Here is a 20,723-nt window from a genome sequence, read left to right as displayed (position 1 = left end):
AAGGGCCAAAAATATTTTTGTTTTTATTAAATTTTATTAAATCTTTGAGCAGCACATGTAATTCTTTCTGTATCAAGATAGTATGGAAGTGTGACCTCCATTTTGTATGTATTACCGTATTCAACATAATTAGCGCCTAGGGCGCTCTCAAAATTAGAAATAGGGGGCGCTTATTAGAATATTATTTTGAGTTGAATGATCATAATTTTCATGGTTTATGCTGACAGCCTGAAATGTTTACATACGACAGATATATTTTTCAAGAATTTAATTACCCATAATTAAGGGTGATATAACACACGAGTGCATATTATACACGAATAAATAAGTCTTATGTACATTGATCAATCGGAAGGGGTGCTGATTCGGATTGTTCACTAGCCAATATATTAGCAAATATCGCTTATTAGAGCGGGGCGCTTATTACGTCGAATACGGTATGACTTTATGTTTTAACCCAGTAATAGTAGGGGGTAAGTGTGAGTTATTCATTTTTGATATGGGCAACAAATCCCAAAATATGACATTCACAACTTTGGGGAAAAATATGACATTCAACAAAAGTAAATCTGAGTCTTCTAAAAATATATTCATTTGAACAGATCATGAAGAGAATCCATCACAATGTGTCAAATGGATGCAATGCTGGCTTCATTACACTTTCTGATACATTCGTTATTCTCTCACAAGAAATAAACAAAATGGCAGTGCTAGGCAATTCAGCAAACCTGTGTAATTTATCCAAACCTATGGTAGCTGATCAGTGAAAAATTGAAGCGTGTAGGCCATATTGACAAATACTTTTCTGTCAGAATATCAAGGTAATGAACCAAATATCGCTTATTATTATCCAATCATTGTTTACACCATAAGAATCAATCTCCTTGAACATGGTGAAATGAATCCATTGTGTGGAAGAGTCAACTTAAAAAACATCATCTCAAACTGATAATTTTTAAATCACTCATTTTATTAAACTACCATGACAGCAACAGCAAAATTTCTAAATTCTGTATACAAAATAAATATGCAATACTTTAGCCTTGGCTGTGAGTGAGTGAGTGAGTTTGGTTTTACGCCACTTTTAACAATATTCCAGCAATAACACGGTGGGGGACACCAGAAATGGGCTTCACACATTGTACCCATATAGGAAATCGAACCCGGGTCTTCGGCGTGATGAGCGAACGCTTTAACCACCCGACAGCCTCTCCTTGGCTGTTTCATGAAGATATTTCAAGGAGTTTAAGACTACAGGGACCAGTTTCACAATGCATACAGCACTGAGGTAATCAAATATTTTATACATTAACACAGGTTTTAAGATGAAATAGTTACAGCCCTAATGGACTATTTTCTGTTATGGCTGGCTTTGGTCCGGAAACAATGTCTCAGTAGCAGAAGGACTATCAGGGAGGCCAGATAAACGGATGATCCTGTTTTTACATCCAAGCCAACTTCATCCCTGCAGAGATAATTAGCAAGCCACCCACCTACACACCATTCCCTCAAACTGTCAAAATGGATAATGTATTTAGCTGTTATGTAAACAAGGATACTTGTCAAACAAATTAGACAGCTTAAAGATGTGTCGTAACTGATGCTGGCGAGGACATCATCAACAAGCTGGGAATCAAGATACATTCATCAATTCTTAACCTGTTTAAGTTTCCATAGTAACATCTGCGCAACTCAGAAAATATTAATATCATTAATCAATGGAACTAATGAACAGTGATATGTCTCCCTGCGATGTCCTGAAACAAGCAGGAGGCGGAGGGAGAAACATCTGTCCACCCAGCTCTCTACAGCTAGAAAACACTCAGCTGGGAAACACTGCTCACATGCTCACTATTACCACTGCCTCCCAGTAACACAAAGCAAATCACAGGCTTTCAGAACTGGTCATACTCCGGGATACTCTCTGTAATCCGAACTGTATTAAATATTAAAAATTATTGTATTTCAATATTGGTATGAAATAGAAAAATGTGCTCTTAAAAATTGATAACATAATGGAATATTGTGATATAGTATCGATATTGTCTCTACAGTGTGTGAGTGAGTGAGTGTTGTTTAACGCCACTTTTAGCAATATTCCAGCAATATCACGGGAAGAAATGGCTTCACACATTATACCCATGTGGGGAATCAAAACCCGGGTCTTCACAAGACGAACGCCTTAACCACTAGGCTACCCCACCGCCCCTACTGTCTCTAGATAAATCAGTACCTAATCATTCAGATACCTACAATATCTATGATACTAAGGTACAGGCAATTCTTGAATCGTAAGTTTGTGAGATCATGATACGCTATAAATAGAACAATTACTGATAGAGTTACTTCCCACAAAGGGAGAAGAGGCATAGCACAACTTGTAAACATGGCGGAACATCAGGGCATGTTGATGGAAAATGTGCCTACTTTAAAACTATTACATTTAATAACAACCATCTATTCATTTAAAACTGTTTTGTTCTTGTTTTTTCGTTAACAAATTTTTGTTTTTAAGATAAGTGAATGAATGAATCCAGATGTTTTAGAGTTAAATTTCACTAATTTCATCACTACTTGTCATGCTTGTTGGTGTATCATGATAGCAGTGGTATCGTCAGTCTGTATCGTGATACGTATTGTATTGGTTGGTTGGTTGGTTTGTTGTTTTACGACACACTCAGCAATATTCCAGCCATATGTCGGTGGTCTGTAAAAAAATCGAGTCTGGACCAGACAATCCAGTGATTGACATCATGAACATCGATCCACGCAATTGGGATCGATGACTTGCATCAACCAAGTCAGTGAGCCTGACCACCTGAGATACCAGGCGATACTCAGCTCCATATTAATCACGCTACATGTATGTATGTATGGAGGTTACGTCAATTTACTGTGGTTTGGACATGTTGGACAGTATTTCAAATTTTCAGTTGTATTCTGTCATCAAATTCATCTTAAAGTTGGTGGAAAATCTAAGGTGACTAAGCTTGTAAACTTTTACGTAAGTGAAAGCCACAAGCAAAGGTACAGTGAAAACAAACCAAAGGACATAATCTGGACACATCTGGGATACAACCCACAATCATTGGATCCTGGCATGGCTAAGGGATGCAACTCTGCAATACAAATTCGGGCCTAAGATAAATGTGTCAGGAAATGCATATTGCATGTATAGACAACTTCTGTTGTTGACTGAATGTGGGAGGAAATAAGCTCCGTTGTACGTACGCTTAAAAAGCGTGCTGTTTTTATACATTTGAGTTTTTCATTTAATACATGCATTTCTGTACGCTAGATAATTGAAAGTAATTGGGTTTTGAATACTTTGGGGGTATTACGCTAATACGCAGCTTATGTGCAGCGCTGTAAGACATTAAAACAAATGCTCATCATCATCATCATTATAGAGGCAACTCGGGCAATGACATTATTTTATTGAATGACCTCATCTACAATACATAACAAGGAGGACCTATTCCTGCACACAGAACTTACCTTTTTGTATTGTATTTGGTCAACATGGTCAAATGACCTGATGTGTCTAGAGCTGCATTTCACTAAATCAAATGAGTGACCAACACCCATCGCCTGCTAGGGACCAACCATTTGATATTTGGTGGGGGAAGGTGCGGGAATATTTGTCACGGCTCTAAGATATACATACTTTCCAAAAGTTTGTCTTTTAAAGAAAAAATGGGAAAAAAGATGGGGGTGAAACGATACATCGGTGTACCAGTACGCATAGGATTTCAGTATCAATACAAGACGATACAAATGCTAAAATAAATTACTTACTGCATGTACTCGTTTATGACCACCCCAGCGTTTTTGTCAAATATTGCAAAATGTGTTCCATTAGCCTTTCAACTTTATGACTGAAAATAGCAGCTTTGAACACGATCTACAGCTAGCTTTTTCTTTTGAACCTGTTCTGAAATATTTATAATCAAGAAGTTTCCACAAGATTTTATGTAAATATGCATATATCAATATGCACTGTATCGTTACATATTGTATTGTGACCTTGCTGTACTGTTTTACCCCTAAAAAAAGATGACCTGCAAAACATATTTTCTAAAAGTACTTTTGGATGGGCTTAAACAGAAAAAAACAGATTATTTCTGGGGCTAAGATCAGACTAATGATAGATCCATAGAAACGATCAAACAGCATTAAAAATTGGCACTAGTCCTATAGTCACTGCCAAACTGCCCAATAGTTAAAGTACCATGAGGACTAGGGTTTTGCTATATATTATAAAGACAGACTAGTGGACAAAAACTGTAAGTTTCTAATGCTGATAAATTAGATTACTGACATGTCAAGGCCCATCTTCCTGAGGCAAGGGCGTTAACTGACTATAAAAGTCCAGTTTCCACCCTTGCCCAACTAGGCTGGAATTTCCAGGCTAAATCGTAGCATCACCAGTGGTTATTACGAGGAAACTGGACTTCAACAGTCAGTTACCTCCCTTGCAAATGGTCAAGGCCATGGTAACAAGACAAACATATTCCCTTGTTTTATGAATCCACTTTCCCCTCATCAACTTGACAAAGCGAAACATAATACATAAAGGATATTCTGTAAAATAGCATCACATTAATCACTATTCATTACTCGATCTTTTTGAAAGGAATGTTTCCCATATCGTGACATATTTGCCTTGAAAATATGAGGAAAAAAAACCATAATAAATTGGTATGGCCTCAACCGTTTTTGTTAACTTACTGTAATGAACACTAATTTGAGAACATACGGTAAGTACTGTTAACACATGGCAAGGTGCTCTCCATCCAATATTGACAGCAGGTATGGTTAGTGGATTACTGCACAGAGCCTATCATTAATCTAGTAAGATTATCACAAGCTCTTCAAACACACAATAATCCTTGTGCTAATCTAAATAGCCTACAGTTGTCGACTTCACTCAAGAAAAGCAAGAAATAGAACACTGATGTTTGATGTCCAATATTTTCTTTTCATCCAACATGGGGCAAGCAGGAGGCATGGCGTAAGTCAGCGCTGGTCTCGCGGCGGTGGGTGACGACGCAGGTATGTCGTAACGTCAACACAGAGCGGCCTACTATCACTTGTCCATAAGCTCATAACGCAGGTTCCCAGTTGAATTGTTAACACAGTCAGCAGTGACAAAGATTCCTAAAATTCACCCAGCCACAAGCTCTAGGCACACACACTTGACTTCCTGTGTTGCGCAGCTAAAAAAGGACCACTGAAGCTGACAAGTCCACAGGATGAATTGAAACCAAACTTAGTACCGTATAAACCTAAAACCAAGATTACACCACATATAGATAGCCAGCTATGCACCACTGGACTGTTGGTATTTGGACTCTAAGTGAGTGAGTGAGTGAGTGAGTGAGTGAGTGAGTGAGTGAGTGAGTATGGTTTTACGCCGCTTTTTGCAATATCACGGAAACACGTTGTACCCATGTGGGAGTTCGAACCTGGGTCTAGCGCCAGGCAGGGTAACAACAAGTACCATCTTTCAACGTCTTCTGGCGTGACATGGCTGGGGTTCGAACTCCCAACCTTGAGCTCACCGGGCAGACACTCTATCCACTAGACCACGGAGGCACGCTCAGTTTATTGGCATCATTGTCATCATAACTAATGTCTTAGCTTTGCAAAGGCAACTTCAATCTTTGAAACAACAGGATCAATAGAGAGGCCACAACACAAGCTCAGGATTCAGTTTTACATTGTTACAATGAGCATGCTGAGTGCAGAGCTAACACTGGCATACCTCCCTCTGAACCAAGGAAAATTTGGGGAAAAAATCCCAATTTTAGACAAAATAATGCTTTACCCAGTTTGCTTGCCACAGGTACTTTTGTTTAAAATCCTCGATGAAACTCAGCAGTTGCTTCAATTAGAAAGAGAATTCAGAACAAATCTATCCGACTCCGAAGCCCCATCCGATGGATGCAGGACACAGACATTGATCAATATGTTTGTGTGTGAGCATGGTGAGTTTGGACATCTGTTGTGCTGGGATGGGGTTCAAAACATGCTGAAATGTATACATGGTATATCACAGGATATCACTTAATCACATGCCGTTCACAGAGTTGCTTTCCATCAACAAGTACATGAACAATCAATGACTTGTACTAGAATGAAGAAGACCACTATAGTTATCTGTAACTGGACGTTAAAAGTAATTTTAATGACGTTGATTAAGGGTGTGTATTACTGGTACATTGGTAAATTGAAGCCAATTTTTTCCACAATACATATCACAATATCATTTTTTCGATTCATCAGATGATTTCAAATTTGGACTTTTAGCATGTGTTTAATGTTATATACTTGCCAAATGCATTCTCTGCCCAGGAGCAAGCATGGCTGCATATTTATTGAATGCGCAAACATTATGTTGTACCAGCATCTTGTTTTGTTCCATTTATAAGTGAGTATGGTTTTAGCAATATCCCAGCAATATCACGGTGGGGGACACCAGAAATGGGCTTCACACATTGTACCCATGTCAGGAATCGAACCCAGGTCTTCGGCGTGATGACCGAACGCTTTAACCACTTGGCTACTACATCACCTGTTCCATTTATGAACCTCAGTTCTTACCTTAATGTATCAGATTGTTTCTGAATTAAAAATTTAGAATGAAACAATATATCGTGATACGTATCACAATGCGGCCTTGTGCATTGCAAAATATTGTGATACACTTAAACTGCCAATACCCATCCCTATTGATGAATGACTATCCCGGTATATGGTTTTACAGCTTCATTAGACTTCTAACTATGTACACAACCAACTGTATGTTTAGCCAGCCTGACTACTTGATTCGTTTCGTCGCCTTGTACAACGGAATGCACAGGCGGTCATATTGACAATTAATCTTCATGTGATCTAGGCACGTCCCACTTTATGTCAAAGCATGAAATTCAAATTTAGCTTAGATATGTATACCAATTATACAACAAAATTAACATATGGGGTCATTGATACAAAATTTGTACAGTATTCAGTATCATAACAAAATGCCATAATTCATTATAATTAGTATCATTATGTGTGTCTTTGTGTCTGTCTCTGAGCAGTTCTTGCCGAGAGCCAGGCAGGGTAACAACAAGTACCATTTTTTAAAGTCTTTTGGCATGTTGGGGCTGGAGATGAACCCCCCAACCTTTAGGTCACTGTCTCCAGGCAGACTCTCTACCACTAAACCATGGAGGTGGCCAATATAATCACATTGATATGCATAGGAGTCTGCAACTTTTGCCACTAGTCCGGAGCCCGAGTCTTGTAAACTTCTCTTAAAGTGATGATAATAATGGGTACAGTTAGGTACTCTGACATTCACTTATTAAGAGACCCGTGAAGATCCGGGGTATAATAGGTCTTCAGTAACCCATGCTTGTCATAAAAGGTGACTGTGTTTGTCGTAAGAGGCGACTGACGGGATCGGGTTGTCTGGCTCGCTGACTTGGTTGATGCATGTCATCGTATCCCAATTGCATGGATTGATGCTCATGATATCAATCACTGGATCGTCTGGTCCAGATTATTTACAGACCGCCATCATATAACTGGTATATTGCTGAGTGCAGCTTTATACAACAAACAAACAAACAAACAAAACTTATTTAAGCACTTGGTATGTGTTGCCGGTCTCTTAATGCAAAGGTACCCCTGACAGGCTCAATCACTAAATCAATATCTAAACCAACTGGATCTTCTCTGGAACAAATTTCATAAATATTTTGTGCTCTTGACAACTCTCAAAGGTTGGCTAGACACCTGAAACACATTGACAGTGATCTGACACTCAGGGGATTGATCAATTCCAACCTACTTCATCCAAACCATTCTAATAAATCAACATGTGTCAAATTATCATAGAATACATCATTAATCTTAACCAGGGTATCAAGACTCAGTTGGAACCGCAAGTCCTTCAGCCCCTGGTCAGCAGAAATAGCTTGACCCTCTTATGAAGTAGCCTGGTCATTGCCAATCATCAGCTCCCACATACTTGCATACAATTTTCAACAGGTAGTTTCAAAACACAGCTCTAATTTCTGTAACAAATGTGCATTATACACAAGAACATACAATCTGTCATGTTAACTACCACTTGTAGATAGGTTGAGAATTGAGAATTATATCAATATATGAATGACAGTGAAGTGTATTGCAAAAAGGGCCAAGACAATAAATCATTAACAAACATAATTGATACAAAACCTGTGACAACATGACAGATGTTGACTGTATAATTGTAAATCTTTGTTCAAATGAATTACAAACATAAATATTCAAGGATTGGTTGGTTGATTGGTTGGTTTGTTGTTTAACGCCGCGCTCAGCAATATTCCAGCTATATGACGGCAGTCTGTAAATAATCAAGTCTGGACCAGACAATCCAGTGATTGACAGCATGAGCATCGATCCACGCAATTGGGATCGATGACATGTATCAACCAAGTCAGCAAGCCTGACCACCCGATCCTGTTAGTCGCCTTTTACGACAAGCATAATCGCCTTTTACGTCAAGTATGGATTGCTGAAGACCAATTCTACCCCGGAATCTTCACGGGTAAAAAAACATTCAAGGAAGAAAGGTACAGTCAACATATTATTGTTTAAGTACTGTCCCATGAAATATTTTAGGCTAGAGTTGATTGTATCTAATATTGTATAACATTTATTAATAATTCATGAAAAGACACCAGAGTTCACCATTGAGTTCATACAGATATAACTGAAGAGAATATGTTCCATGGCTTTTTTCAAGGTACTTCGAACTATTTTATTTGATTGCCTTGTGTACACATAGTTTTATTTACTAACAAGGCAGTACTGAGTGAATGACTTATACGTGTGTCAGCTTAATGTGGGAGGAAAGCCCGAAGTGATGCAGGTCTTAGATGTTTACCACTTCGGTGAAACCCATGAGCACGGACGGTTATGGTGCTTACAAACCTAGAAACATAATCGGAGCGAACCGGGATTCGAACTCACAATCAAAGATTTCTGGCGTGCCCAAGGGACGCAACTCTGCACAGCGAATTGCATCACCTTAGACGACTGGGCCACCCGTGCCCCCCATGGCAGTACTGATGCATAGATTTCAATGTTACAAACGACATTTCTATTCTGTATTCTTCAATATTGATGTGAAGATAAATTTTTAATGTTCATGATGCATCGATACAAATTTATGAACATTCGTTACTAAATTAATAATTCAATACCACATTTACATTTATTAAAATTACCATGGTTAAGATTGACAATGAGACCTCAGAAAATTCTATTTCAACTTTCAATGGATCAGCATTAAATTGATTTTGGTCAACATAGGTAATTTTTATCTATACAAATACAGAATTAACTTTATTTCTAAATGATACATCAATACATCTTGATACTGTTAAGTTTGATATATCACTAACATTTCCAAACAATGACAATACTATAAGAAATACACCCAAAGTTCAGGGTGTAATTTGTCTACATCGTAAGTGGTTCATTTTCTTTATATTACATTGAAATCCCCATAAGAAATAGTCTTACTTCTTCTGAACATGTGCAATACAATAATGAGTAGGGCTGCAATGAATACACTATGAGGCGAATATGATTTTACGAATATTAATTCACAAATACAATAACAAGTCAGCAGCTGATGTATTTTTTGTTACTTTCAGTGAAACAAATGCTACATAAATTATTTGACATGGTTTGTTAATTATTAATATATTATACATTTAGATATTGCACTTATCCAAGTACTAGTATCTGCTCAAATGCAACAATGACCAGTGACCACATTACTGTCAAATTATATATTATAAGAGTGTTGTCTTTGAAGAAATCTATGCATATAATTTGTTCTTATGGATATTTTTTTGTACATGGAATGTAAATGCAAATGATTGCATATTCATAAATATTCTATTCTAGTGGCCACAAATAAGGAATTCAATCTTTCATAAATGGTTACGGTTCGATTCACCGAATACACGAGTAAATGGTAGCAGCCCTAATAACCATTCAGTGATAATATCCTTGGAAATCAAGATAGTACGGGACCCCTTCTACAGAGCTCTAGACAAGCTTTGTTACTTGTGTATTTTAGCCATGGATTTTTATTGGGCATCCACAAGTATTAGTGGATTTTCAGCATTTGTTTTACCCATGTTTCTTTACATTTGGGTATTTTAACTTGAACATCGGTTTCGTAACAATCCCTGTAAATCATTTAAAACCAAATGAATAGTAGGATACACATGTTTACCGAATGTAACTGTCGGTAAATGAATTTTGTGATGGACTGATACGCAATTGTTTTATCTAACAGTTTTAATATATGCATAAGTTTTATTTCAATAGCATTTAATAGCATTTGACATCATTTGATTCCTCTAAATGTATCACTGAGAGTCCTCCAAAAGAGACAGAAGTGGTAGAAACTAACATTTTTAGTCCACTACTCCTTCTAAAGATAATATATAGCAAAACCCTTAAAACTGGCAAATTTCTACTAGTCCTTATTATACCTTAACTATTGGGCCGTCTGGCAAGGACTACAGGACTTGTGCCAATTTCCAGTGCTGGACAGATAAGTAAATTTCTGTTGAATTTGTTTTTATTTTTGAAATTGTCACAAAAACTCCTTATTTCATAATTCATGGCCTTGTGAGGACCACCACATGCTCCAACTGATGAACACATAGAGCAGGGTTTATAAGTGCCATGTTAGAATACAAGACAAACCTCATTTCATTTCAGGTGTGTCTTTTTTTCCATCCTAGGGATCAGATTTGTCAGCAAGTAAATGTCAAGCAGGAAGATGTATAGTTTGTTGGTTTGTTTGTTGTTTAATGCTGCACTCGGCAATATTCAAGCAATATGACAGTGGTCTGTACATAATCTTATGGCAAGATTGGGTTGCTGAAGACCTATTCTACCCTGATCTTCACGGGTCACAAGGTTCCACAAGTGGGAACATACAGCCAGATGACCAAGGTTCCACAAGTGTGAAAATATACTAATATCACTAGATGACCAAGTTTCCACAAGTTTGGGAACATATACTGATATCACCATAGGACCAAGGTTCCACAAGTGGGAACATATCGCCAGATGACAAAGGATCAACAAGTGGGAACATATACTGATATCACCATAGGACCAAGGTTCCACAAGTGGGAACATATCGCCAGATGACCAAGGTTCCACAAGTGGGAACATATACTGATATCACCATATGACCAAGGTTCCACAAGTGGGAACATATAGCCAGAAGACCAAGGTTCCACAAGTGGGAACATATCGCCAGATGACCAAGGTTCCACAAGTGGGAACATATCGCCAGATGACCAAGGTTCCACAAGTGGGAATATATACTGATACCACCAGATGACCAAGGTTCCACAAGTGGGAACATATCGCCAGATGACCAAGGTTCCACAAGTGGGAACATATAGCCAGAAGACCAAGGTTCCACAAGTGGGAACATATCGCCACATGACCAAGGTTCCACAAGTGGGAACATATACTGATACCACCAGATGACCAAGGTTCCACAAGTGGGAACATATCGCCAGATGACCAAGGTTCCACAAGTGGGATCTTACAGCCAGATGACCAAGGTTCCACAAGTGGGAACATATCGCCAGATGACCAAGGTTCCACAAGTGTGAACATATACTGATATCACCAGATGACCAAGGTTCCACAAGTGGGAACATATATCGCCAGATTACCAAGGTTCCACAAGTGGGAACATATACTGATATCACCAGATGACCAAGGTTCCACAAGTGGGAACATATACTGATATCGCCAGATGACCAAGGTTCCACAAGTGGGAACATATACTGATATCACCATATGACCAAGGTTCCACTAGTGAGGAACTTATAGCCAGATGACCAAGGTTCCACAAGTGGGAACATTTATGGATATCGCCAGATGTGACCAAGGATCCACAAGTGTGAAAATATACTGATATCGCCAGATGACAAAGGATACACAAGTGTGAAAATATACTGATATCGCCAGATGACCAAGGTTCCACAAGTGGGAACATATCGCCAGATGACCAAGGTTCCACAAGTGGGAACATATAATGATATCGCCAGATGACAAAGGATCAACAAGTGGGAACATGTAGCCAGATGACCAAGGTTCCACAAGTGGGAAAATATAGTCAGATGACCAAGGTTCCACAAGTGGGAACATATACTGATACCACCAGATGACCAAGGTTCCACAAGTGGGAACATATCGCCAGATGACCAAGGTTCCACAAGTGGGAACATATACTGATATCACCAGATGACCAAGGTTCCACAAGTGGGAACATATAGCCAGATGACCAAGGTTCCACAAGTGGGAACATATCGCCAGATGACCAAGGTTCCACAAGTGGGAACATATAGCCAGATGACCAAGGTTCCACAAGTGGGAACATATAATGATATCGCCAGATGACAAAGGATCAACAAGTGGGAACATGTAGCCAGATGACCAAGGTTCCACAAGTGGGAACATATCGCCAGATGACCAAGGTTCCACAAGTGGGAACATATACTGATATCACCAGATGACCAAGGTTCCACAAGTGGGAACATATACCGATACCACCAGATGACCAAGGTTCCACAAGTGGGAACATATACTGATATCACCATATGACCAAGGTTCCACAAGTGGGAACATATAGCCAGAAGACCAAGGTTCCACAAGTGGGAACATATCGCCACATGACCAAGGTTCCACAAGTGGGAACATATACTGATACCACCAGATGATCAAGGTTCCACAAGTGGGAACATACAGCCAGATGACCAAGGTTCCACAAGTGTGAAAATATACTAATTTCACTAGATGACCAAGGTTCCACAAGTTTGGGAACATATACTGATATCGCCAGATGACAAAGGATCAACAAGTGGGAACATATACTGATATCACCATATGACCAAGGTTCCGCAAGTGGGAACATATCGCCAGATGACCAAGGTTCCACAAGTGGGAACATATACTGATACCACCAGATGACCAAGGTTCCACAAGTGGGAACATATCGCCAGATGACCAAGGTTCCACAAGTGGGAATATATACTGATACCACCAGATGACCAAGGTTCCACAAGTGGGAACATATCGCCAGATGACCAAGGTTCCACAAGTGGGAACATATCGCCAGAAGACCAAGGTTCCACAAGTGGGAACATATCGCCACATGACCAAGGTTCCACAAGTGGGAACATATACTGATACCACCAGATGACCAAGGTTCCACAAGTGGGAACATATCGCCAGATGACCAAGGTTCCACAAGTGGGATCTTACAGCCAGATGACCAAGGTTCCACAAGTGGGAACATATCGCCAGATGACCAAGGTTCCACAAGTGGGAACATATACTGATATCACCAGATGACCAAGACTCCACAAGTGGGAACATATCGCCAGATGACCAAGGTTCCACAAGTGGGAACATATACTGATACCACCAGATGACCAAGGTTCCACAAGTGGGAACATATATCGCCAGATTACCAAGGTTCCACAAGTGGGAACATATACTGATATCACCAGATGACCAAGGTTCCACAAGTGGGAACATATCGCCAGATGACCAAGGTTCCACAAGTGGGAACATATACTGATATCACCATATGACCAAGGTTCCACGAGTGAGGAACTTATAGCCAGATGACCAAGGTTCCACAAGTGGGAACATTTATGGATATCGCCAGATGTGACCAAGGATCCACAAGTGTGAAAATATACTGATATCGCCAGATGACAAAGGATACACAAGTGTGAAAATATACTGATATCGCCAGATGACCAAGGTTCCACAAGTGGGAACATATTCTGATATCACCAGATGACCAAGGTTCCACAAGTGGGAACATATCGTCAGATGACCAAGGTTCCACAAGTGGGAACATATACTGATATAATCAGATGACCAAGGTTCCACAAGTGGGAACATATCGCCAGATGACCAAGGTTCCACAAGTGTGAACATATACTGATATCACCAGATGACCAAGGTTCCACAAGTGGGAACATATAGCCAGATGACCAAGGTTCCACAAGTGGGAACATATCGCCACATGACCAAGGTTCCACAAGTGGGAACATATAGCCAGATGACCAAGGTTCCACAAGTGGGAACATATAATGATATCGCCAGATGACAAAGGATCAACAAGTGGGAACATGTAGCCAGATGACCAAGGTTCCACAAGTGGGAAAATATAGTCAGATGACCAAGGTTCCACAAGTGGGAACATATACTGATACCACCAGATGACCAAGGTTCCACAAGTGGGAACATATCGCCAGATTACCAAGGTTCCACAAGTGGGAACATATACTGATATCACCAGATGACCAAGACTCCACAAGTGGGAACATATTGCTAGATGACCAAGGTTCCACAAGTGGGATCTTACAGCCAGATGACCAAATATATATTGTTGTGTCAGAGATGATCCTTTGTATCTCACCTTGAAAATGAGGTTCATAAAAGAAACACACCTAATAACAACTATACAGGTACAATGAACATGTAACATGATCAGTACTATAGCAGCAACAAGAACATGTTCATGATAGTGCAGCAAGATGATGAACTGACATGATAACAGCAATGAATTTGTCAAGAAAATGAGAAAAAAAGAACAGTTTAGAAAAACACACTGTCATGAAAGTATATATAAACACTGTACCATAATTTGAAAGTATATGATAAAAGGTTTGCCATATCACTTTTCATATGATCATACCCCTTATCAAACCAACAAGACCGATACTTACACATTCATATTTTAAATATTGTTTCACAAATCCCACTAAATATGTATGTGGTGAATAACAAATAGCTCACAGAAACAACTAAAGAAGTATAGACATTCACTTCAAACTTCACGTCTATAATTAGTGATTCTGAAATAGCAAATGGGGCTAATGACTTCAATGATACACTAGCTTTAATGAAAATACTTCCTATGTTAAAAATGCTTTTCCTCTTGTGAACAATACTGGGAAATTAGGGGATGAATATGTAATAATGAAACAAAAATGTTCCATATCTAACATTACAAACGAGATTGGAATAATTGTAAATTCACAAATTTGTAAAGGAACCTTCAGGAGTACACCCCATTGGTAACATCCAACTGGTTCACTTTTCATTTCTCATTAGTAGTTCATGTAAATAGATAGACTTCAGGAGAATCAACAAGTCCCTGAAGATTTTCACTAATCCCGGGCTATTTGTTTTTGTAAGGTACACATTTCATAGAACTGAAGTTGATATTTCATTCCGTAGAGTCCTGCTAAAGGGTTGTTCTCATGCTAAATGCTGACTAAGAACGTAAGACATGTAGAAATGGACAGCTTGGTGGGGAGGCAGTAAACTCATGCCAAAATGATTAATATTATGTAATCGCTGAAGTGAATGAAGTGTCATAAAATATTAAATCATATTATGATGATAATCACAGAGCAAAATACATGACGGAAAAAGTATCTTTTTCCAAAAAAAAACTCTACAGGCTGATTATCAAAAACACTTCCGTATGATCACGATGATGTCCATCTTAACTACAAAAACACATTTCCACAGAATAAAACCCTAATTGGGTGTAAATCAAGAATTATCAATTTCAGAAATATTACGGAAAAATATCTTAATTTTAAAAACAATCTGCACAAATCTAAAAGAAATAAGTCTATTGTAACAAGAGAACAATGACATATCTGGTTTGGTTTACAACTGTAGCTGACTTTATCTAATTTCGAAATGTAACATATGTATAATTTCTGGCATGATATGTTCTTCATAACTCCATTCTTTCGATGTACAACAATAAATCCTGTAAGATAAAATTTTAGGCCAAACATTTTATGATAAATTATCTTGAATATAAAAAAATCACTAATTTATGTATATATGAACACACACAGATTGCCTAAATATTATTATCTTCATTTTATGTCCATGAAGTGAAATTTCTACATATCAGATTATGGGTTGAAATGGACATTTTGGAAACATGCGAGTCAAACAAGACACATGATCAAATCTACATTTCAACACAATGAATAAAGAAACCATATACTTTAAGAAAAGTATTGTTTACTAAAGTAATATGGTCCATATAGCATGTCATAGATAGCTGTGATTTGGTTTAAATACTGAACATATGTTACCCAAAGTCACTACTCACATCTTCACCATAATGCCAGCTGCTATAAAATCAATGATGCTACATCCACTGAATTGTCTTGTGGGGGTTGAAATGACTGTCACCACTCAACTGACGGATCAAATACAACCAACTGGAGCACACACTGTCTGTAATCAACCCTAATCACGATGTGGAACCGACTTTGGAAAACAGAAATAAGAAATCCAATGTATCTCCGTTTCCATGTGACGATCACCCACGCATTTACGTTCACCAAATGATAATTCAGAAATGCCAGCATGTGCCATGGCAGTCTAAACCTCTTTAGCGTAATTTTACTTGTGGGTGAATTGAATGAAACAAGCCAAATATATTACTAATTATCTTGATCTCGGAAGTAAAAGATGGGAATGGAAATTATTTCGTGCCATCTTCCTCAACTGTCAAAATCTGACACCTCCGCCAATGACAACAAATCGGCGATATCAGGGTTGAAAATGTAGACAGACGTAAAGGTTTTCATTGTCTGTCATCAAATAACAGCAGTACAGGATCAGCGATCCACAAAAATCCTTAACGAAACAGCTATACATTAAAAACATGCAATCAAACTGACAAATTTCCTTTTAAAACTGACAGATTTCATCCCAATATGGTAAATTTGTACACCTAAAATCCAGTCTACCTCGACTAGACAACAGACTAAGGGTGCTATCTGCATCATACCGAACGCAATTACTACTATATCTCTGAAAACAAACCTTATAAGATGATTCTATCGGGTAGTATACCTCGATGAATCATCAATGGACGTGGGCTACCATACAGTGCATAAAATGGTAAAATATTTTATTACCTGGAATAAACGCCGCCATGATGAATATTTTGAGGAAATCAGCCCAAAGAATGCCGGGATACACTGCCTCGAAAGCTGTTGTTTATAGCTCTGAGTTATCCGTTTCAACACGAATATCACTAATTTAGTCGTGTAAGATGTAATACAGAGTAGTAGTCTTTACTTTCGATGTGTTTTATTGAATGTTCTTTCAATTGACATACATTTTCAGTAGTTTTAGTGAAATGTAGACATCACGTGACCTCTTATGACGTCATTACACCAGGGAATCCCCGCCAAGCACTCTAAAATTAACAAGCGGGGAACGGGGAAAGCCCAGTAAAATATGCGCGAGCACAAGGAATATTCTTTTTCTTAACCTCTCGTGAAACATAAGGGAAACTTACAGGATGAACATGCAATACTGAAACGAAAATAACAATGTTTAACATGTCAAACATGAACATGATTTGAAAAAATTATTGTACACACGTATTCATTCAACAGTTTGTTCATGTGTTTTACCAGAAACCATATAATATTATATAATATGGTCTCTGGTTTTACGTGTTAAAAATAACGTTAATATATTTTATTCAAGGTTTTTTTAAAAAAACCAAATTGGATATACTGATACTGTAATTTTGCAATAGGTTCATAATTAATCTAAAATTATGTTTAACAGTATTTACCAACGGAACCCATTTATGATGGGAGTGTAACCAAATCTTGTTAACAATTCATATTTAGAAACTATATAAAATAAAGTCCGACATGGTTACTGAAAGTCCAGGCAAATGTACGCCAGTTTCATAATAAAATGAGTAAGAACAAATTTAGGCAGAAAATGCTTACAAGGCATATGAGAGATAAATATTCCTTTATTGACATGTCCTTGCCCTAAACAATTTCATGATTGTTTTGCAAAACTTAGTGGGTTTCTTTATACACTTAAAAGTACTTTTGGTCGTCATTTTGTTAAGCGCAAATTACTCCAAAGCGACAATCGGGAATATGAAGAGACGGAGCCCAGCTCACACTGACCTCACCTACAGTTAGCAGAACGCTGATAAAATCATAATAACATAATAAGTTGTTGTCATAAATTTATTTTTTCAAATTTGAAATATAATAAAATGCGGTACCCATTTCTCCATAACAAATGACATTTTATTCTTATTTTGATTTTTGTGATTGATAAATAGAACATTAAAATCTTCAAGAAAAGCATTCACAGGCAGTGGGAAGTCCACAAGATTTCGGGGCTTCCAATCGTTTTCCAATCTGTAAACTAATCAGACAAATCTTACAGTGTTGTTAAAGTTGTACGTCACACAGCCTTCAATGTTATAGTGGTACGTCACACAGCCCTCAATGTTATAGCGGTTCGTCACACAGAACTCAATGGTATAGTGGTACGTCACACAGTATTTATTGTTGTAGTGGGACACATTCTTTATTGTTATAGTGGTACGTCACACACTCTTCAATGTTATAGTGGTACGCCACACAGTATGTATTGTTATAGTGGTAAGCCACACAGTATTAATTATTATAGTGGTTCGTCACACAGTATTTATTGTTATAGTAGTACGCCACACAGACTTCAATGTTTTGGCGGTACGTCACACAGTATTTATTGTTATAGTGGTACGTCACACAGTATTTATTGTTATAGTTGTACGTCACACAGTATTTATTGTTATAGTGGTACGCCACAGTCTTCAATGTTATAGTGGTACGTCACACAGTATTTATTGTTAAAGTGGTACGTCACACAGTAATTATTGTTATAGTGGTTCGTCACACAGTATTTATTGTTATAGTGGTACGCCACACAGACTTCAATGTTATAGTGGTACGCCACACAGACTTCAATGTTATAGTGGTACGTCACACAGTCTTCAATGCTCTAGTGGTATGTCACACAGTATGTATTGTTATAGTGGTTCGTCACACAGTATTTATTGTTATAGTGGTACGCCACACAGTATTTATTGTTATAGTAGTACGCCACACAGACTTCAATGTTTTGGTGGTACGTCACACAGTATTTATTGTTATAGTGGTACGTCACACAGTATTTATTGTTATAGTTGTACGTCACACAGTATTTATTGTTATAGTGGTACGCCACACAGACTTCAATGTTATAGTGGTACGTCACACAGTCTTCAATGCTCTAGTGGTACATCACACAGTATGTATTGTTATAGTGGTACGTCACACAGTATTTATTGCTATAGTGGTACGTCACAGTCTTCAATGTTATAGTGGTATGTCACACAGTATTTATTGTTGTAGTTGTACGTCGCACAGACTTCAGTGTTTTTTGTGGTACGTCACAAAGTATTTATTGTAGAACGTAACCCAGTCTTCAGTTACAGTAGTACGCGTCACAGTATTTATTGTTATAGTGGTACATCACACAGTATTTATACAAATAAGCGTTTAATTTAGCGCTTAATATATAAACACTCATTTTTAGAGTGCACGGTCTTCAGTGTTACAGTGGGACGTTACGCAGTCTTCTTTCTTATTCATGGTATGTCGCAAGTCTTAAATCGTGTTAATTGCACGCCACACAGCCTTCGCTCTTCATCGATGCATTAGGTAGTTACCGATTTCACAAGTGACCATAACGAAATACGAATGGCGTATTAAGTCTCGATGTTAAACTATGCGAGTGACGACAGTCGTACATTTAGCTTGGTTTGTTTGTTTACGCCGCACTCAGCAACTTCCATGCGGCAAAAGGACGGCGGTCGTACGTATGGCGCTACGGCCGCTGTGTGTAATGGAACCATGGCTTTAGGCACGTGCGTGGAACACGTACAGGAATCGTCCCCATAAACTCACTCATCCACGGGGATCGCAGTCGTCTCTGCGCCGCAATTCGCTGTGTGGAGTTGCGCCCCTTAGGCGTGTCAGCACATCATGACCGAGGGTTCGAATCCCAGATTCGCCCTGACTATGATTCCATGTCATCAACAACATCAAAATGGTAAACGTCTAAAACCCGCGTCGTCCTGGCCTGTCCTCCCGCATTAAGGTGATACCGCGGGATATAACTGGAATATTGTTCAAAGCGGCGTTAAACAAAATACCCTCTCACCCAAAGTGTTTGACGTGAGTATATCTGGTTAAGTCGAACACTACAGGGCGGATAACTGTCAAAATGTCGCTCTAACTTCATATAAACTAGCCGTTAGACATAGGTCTTCAGCAACCCATACTTGCCGTAAAAGGCGACTATGCTTGTCTTAAAAGGCGACTAACGGGATCGGGTGGTCATCCTGTTTCAGTTCTACAAAATATATTCGGTCTCAGTTGCCTGTTATACCAAGGGTTCATGGATATGAAATAAACACTGAAGGCGTCCTTGTATTATGCAATGCCTCCCACACCTTGACGCAGAATCAGACACCTCCACATATTCAATCCCTTCTACTGAAACCATTGATTTTTAGCGATAGCGTTACGGAGGCGATAACAAAATAATGTATAGGTTGCTACACAGAAGATGGCGACATCGACAAAGGTTCCAGCCGTTCACGAAGAAAATGTGGTCTGGAAGATTTCAGGGCCGTTTCTTGTATATTATTAGACCTGGACAATCGATACACCATACTGGCTGACATTTCTCCACACCGGTGTTCAGTCCAGTGACACTGA

At 38.6% G+C, this 20,723-nt stretch overlaps 1 protein-coding gene across 2 annotated transcripts in view; it reads right to left on the bottom strand.

Moving 5' to 3' along the window:
- The window catches only part of LOC139447622 (fibronectin type-III domain-containing protein 3A-like), a 179,971-nt gene extending 162,751 nt beyond the window's left edge, over nucleotides 1-17,220 (bottom strand). Inside the window, exon 1 of one of the 2 annotated variants that reach the window (XM_071229028.1) lies at nucleotides 17,070-17,220. Coding sequence is in view for 1 of the 2 variants with exons in the window: in XM_071229027.1 (XP_071085128.1) it covers nucleotides 16,253-16,263 (11 nt within the window). In the remaining variant the exon portion in view is untranslated. Of the gene's footprint in view, nucleotides 1-16,252; nucleotides 16,517-17,069 lie in introns of those variants that run through there. The other variant, XM_071229027.1, reaches the window with a different exon arrangement.
- Nucleotides 17,221-20,723: the final 3,503 nt, after the last annotated feature.

The sequence above is a fragment of the Haliotis cracherodii genome, unplaced genomic scaffold (assembly GCF_022045235.1).
Source record: "Haliotis cracherodii isolate W230 unplaced genomic scaffold, xgHalCrac1.p SCAF_7, whole genome shotgun sequence".
Taxonomy (NCBI): Eukaryota; Metazoa; Mollusca; class Gastropoda; order Lepetellida; family Haliotidae; genus Haliotis; species Haliotis cracherodii.
Note: the sequence above shows the minus strand (reverse complement) of the source record. Positions and strands in the feature narration are given on the sequence as shown.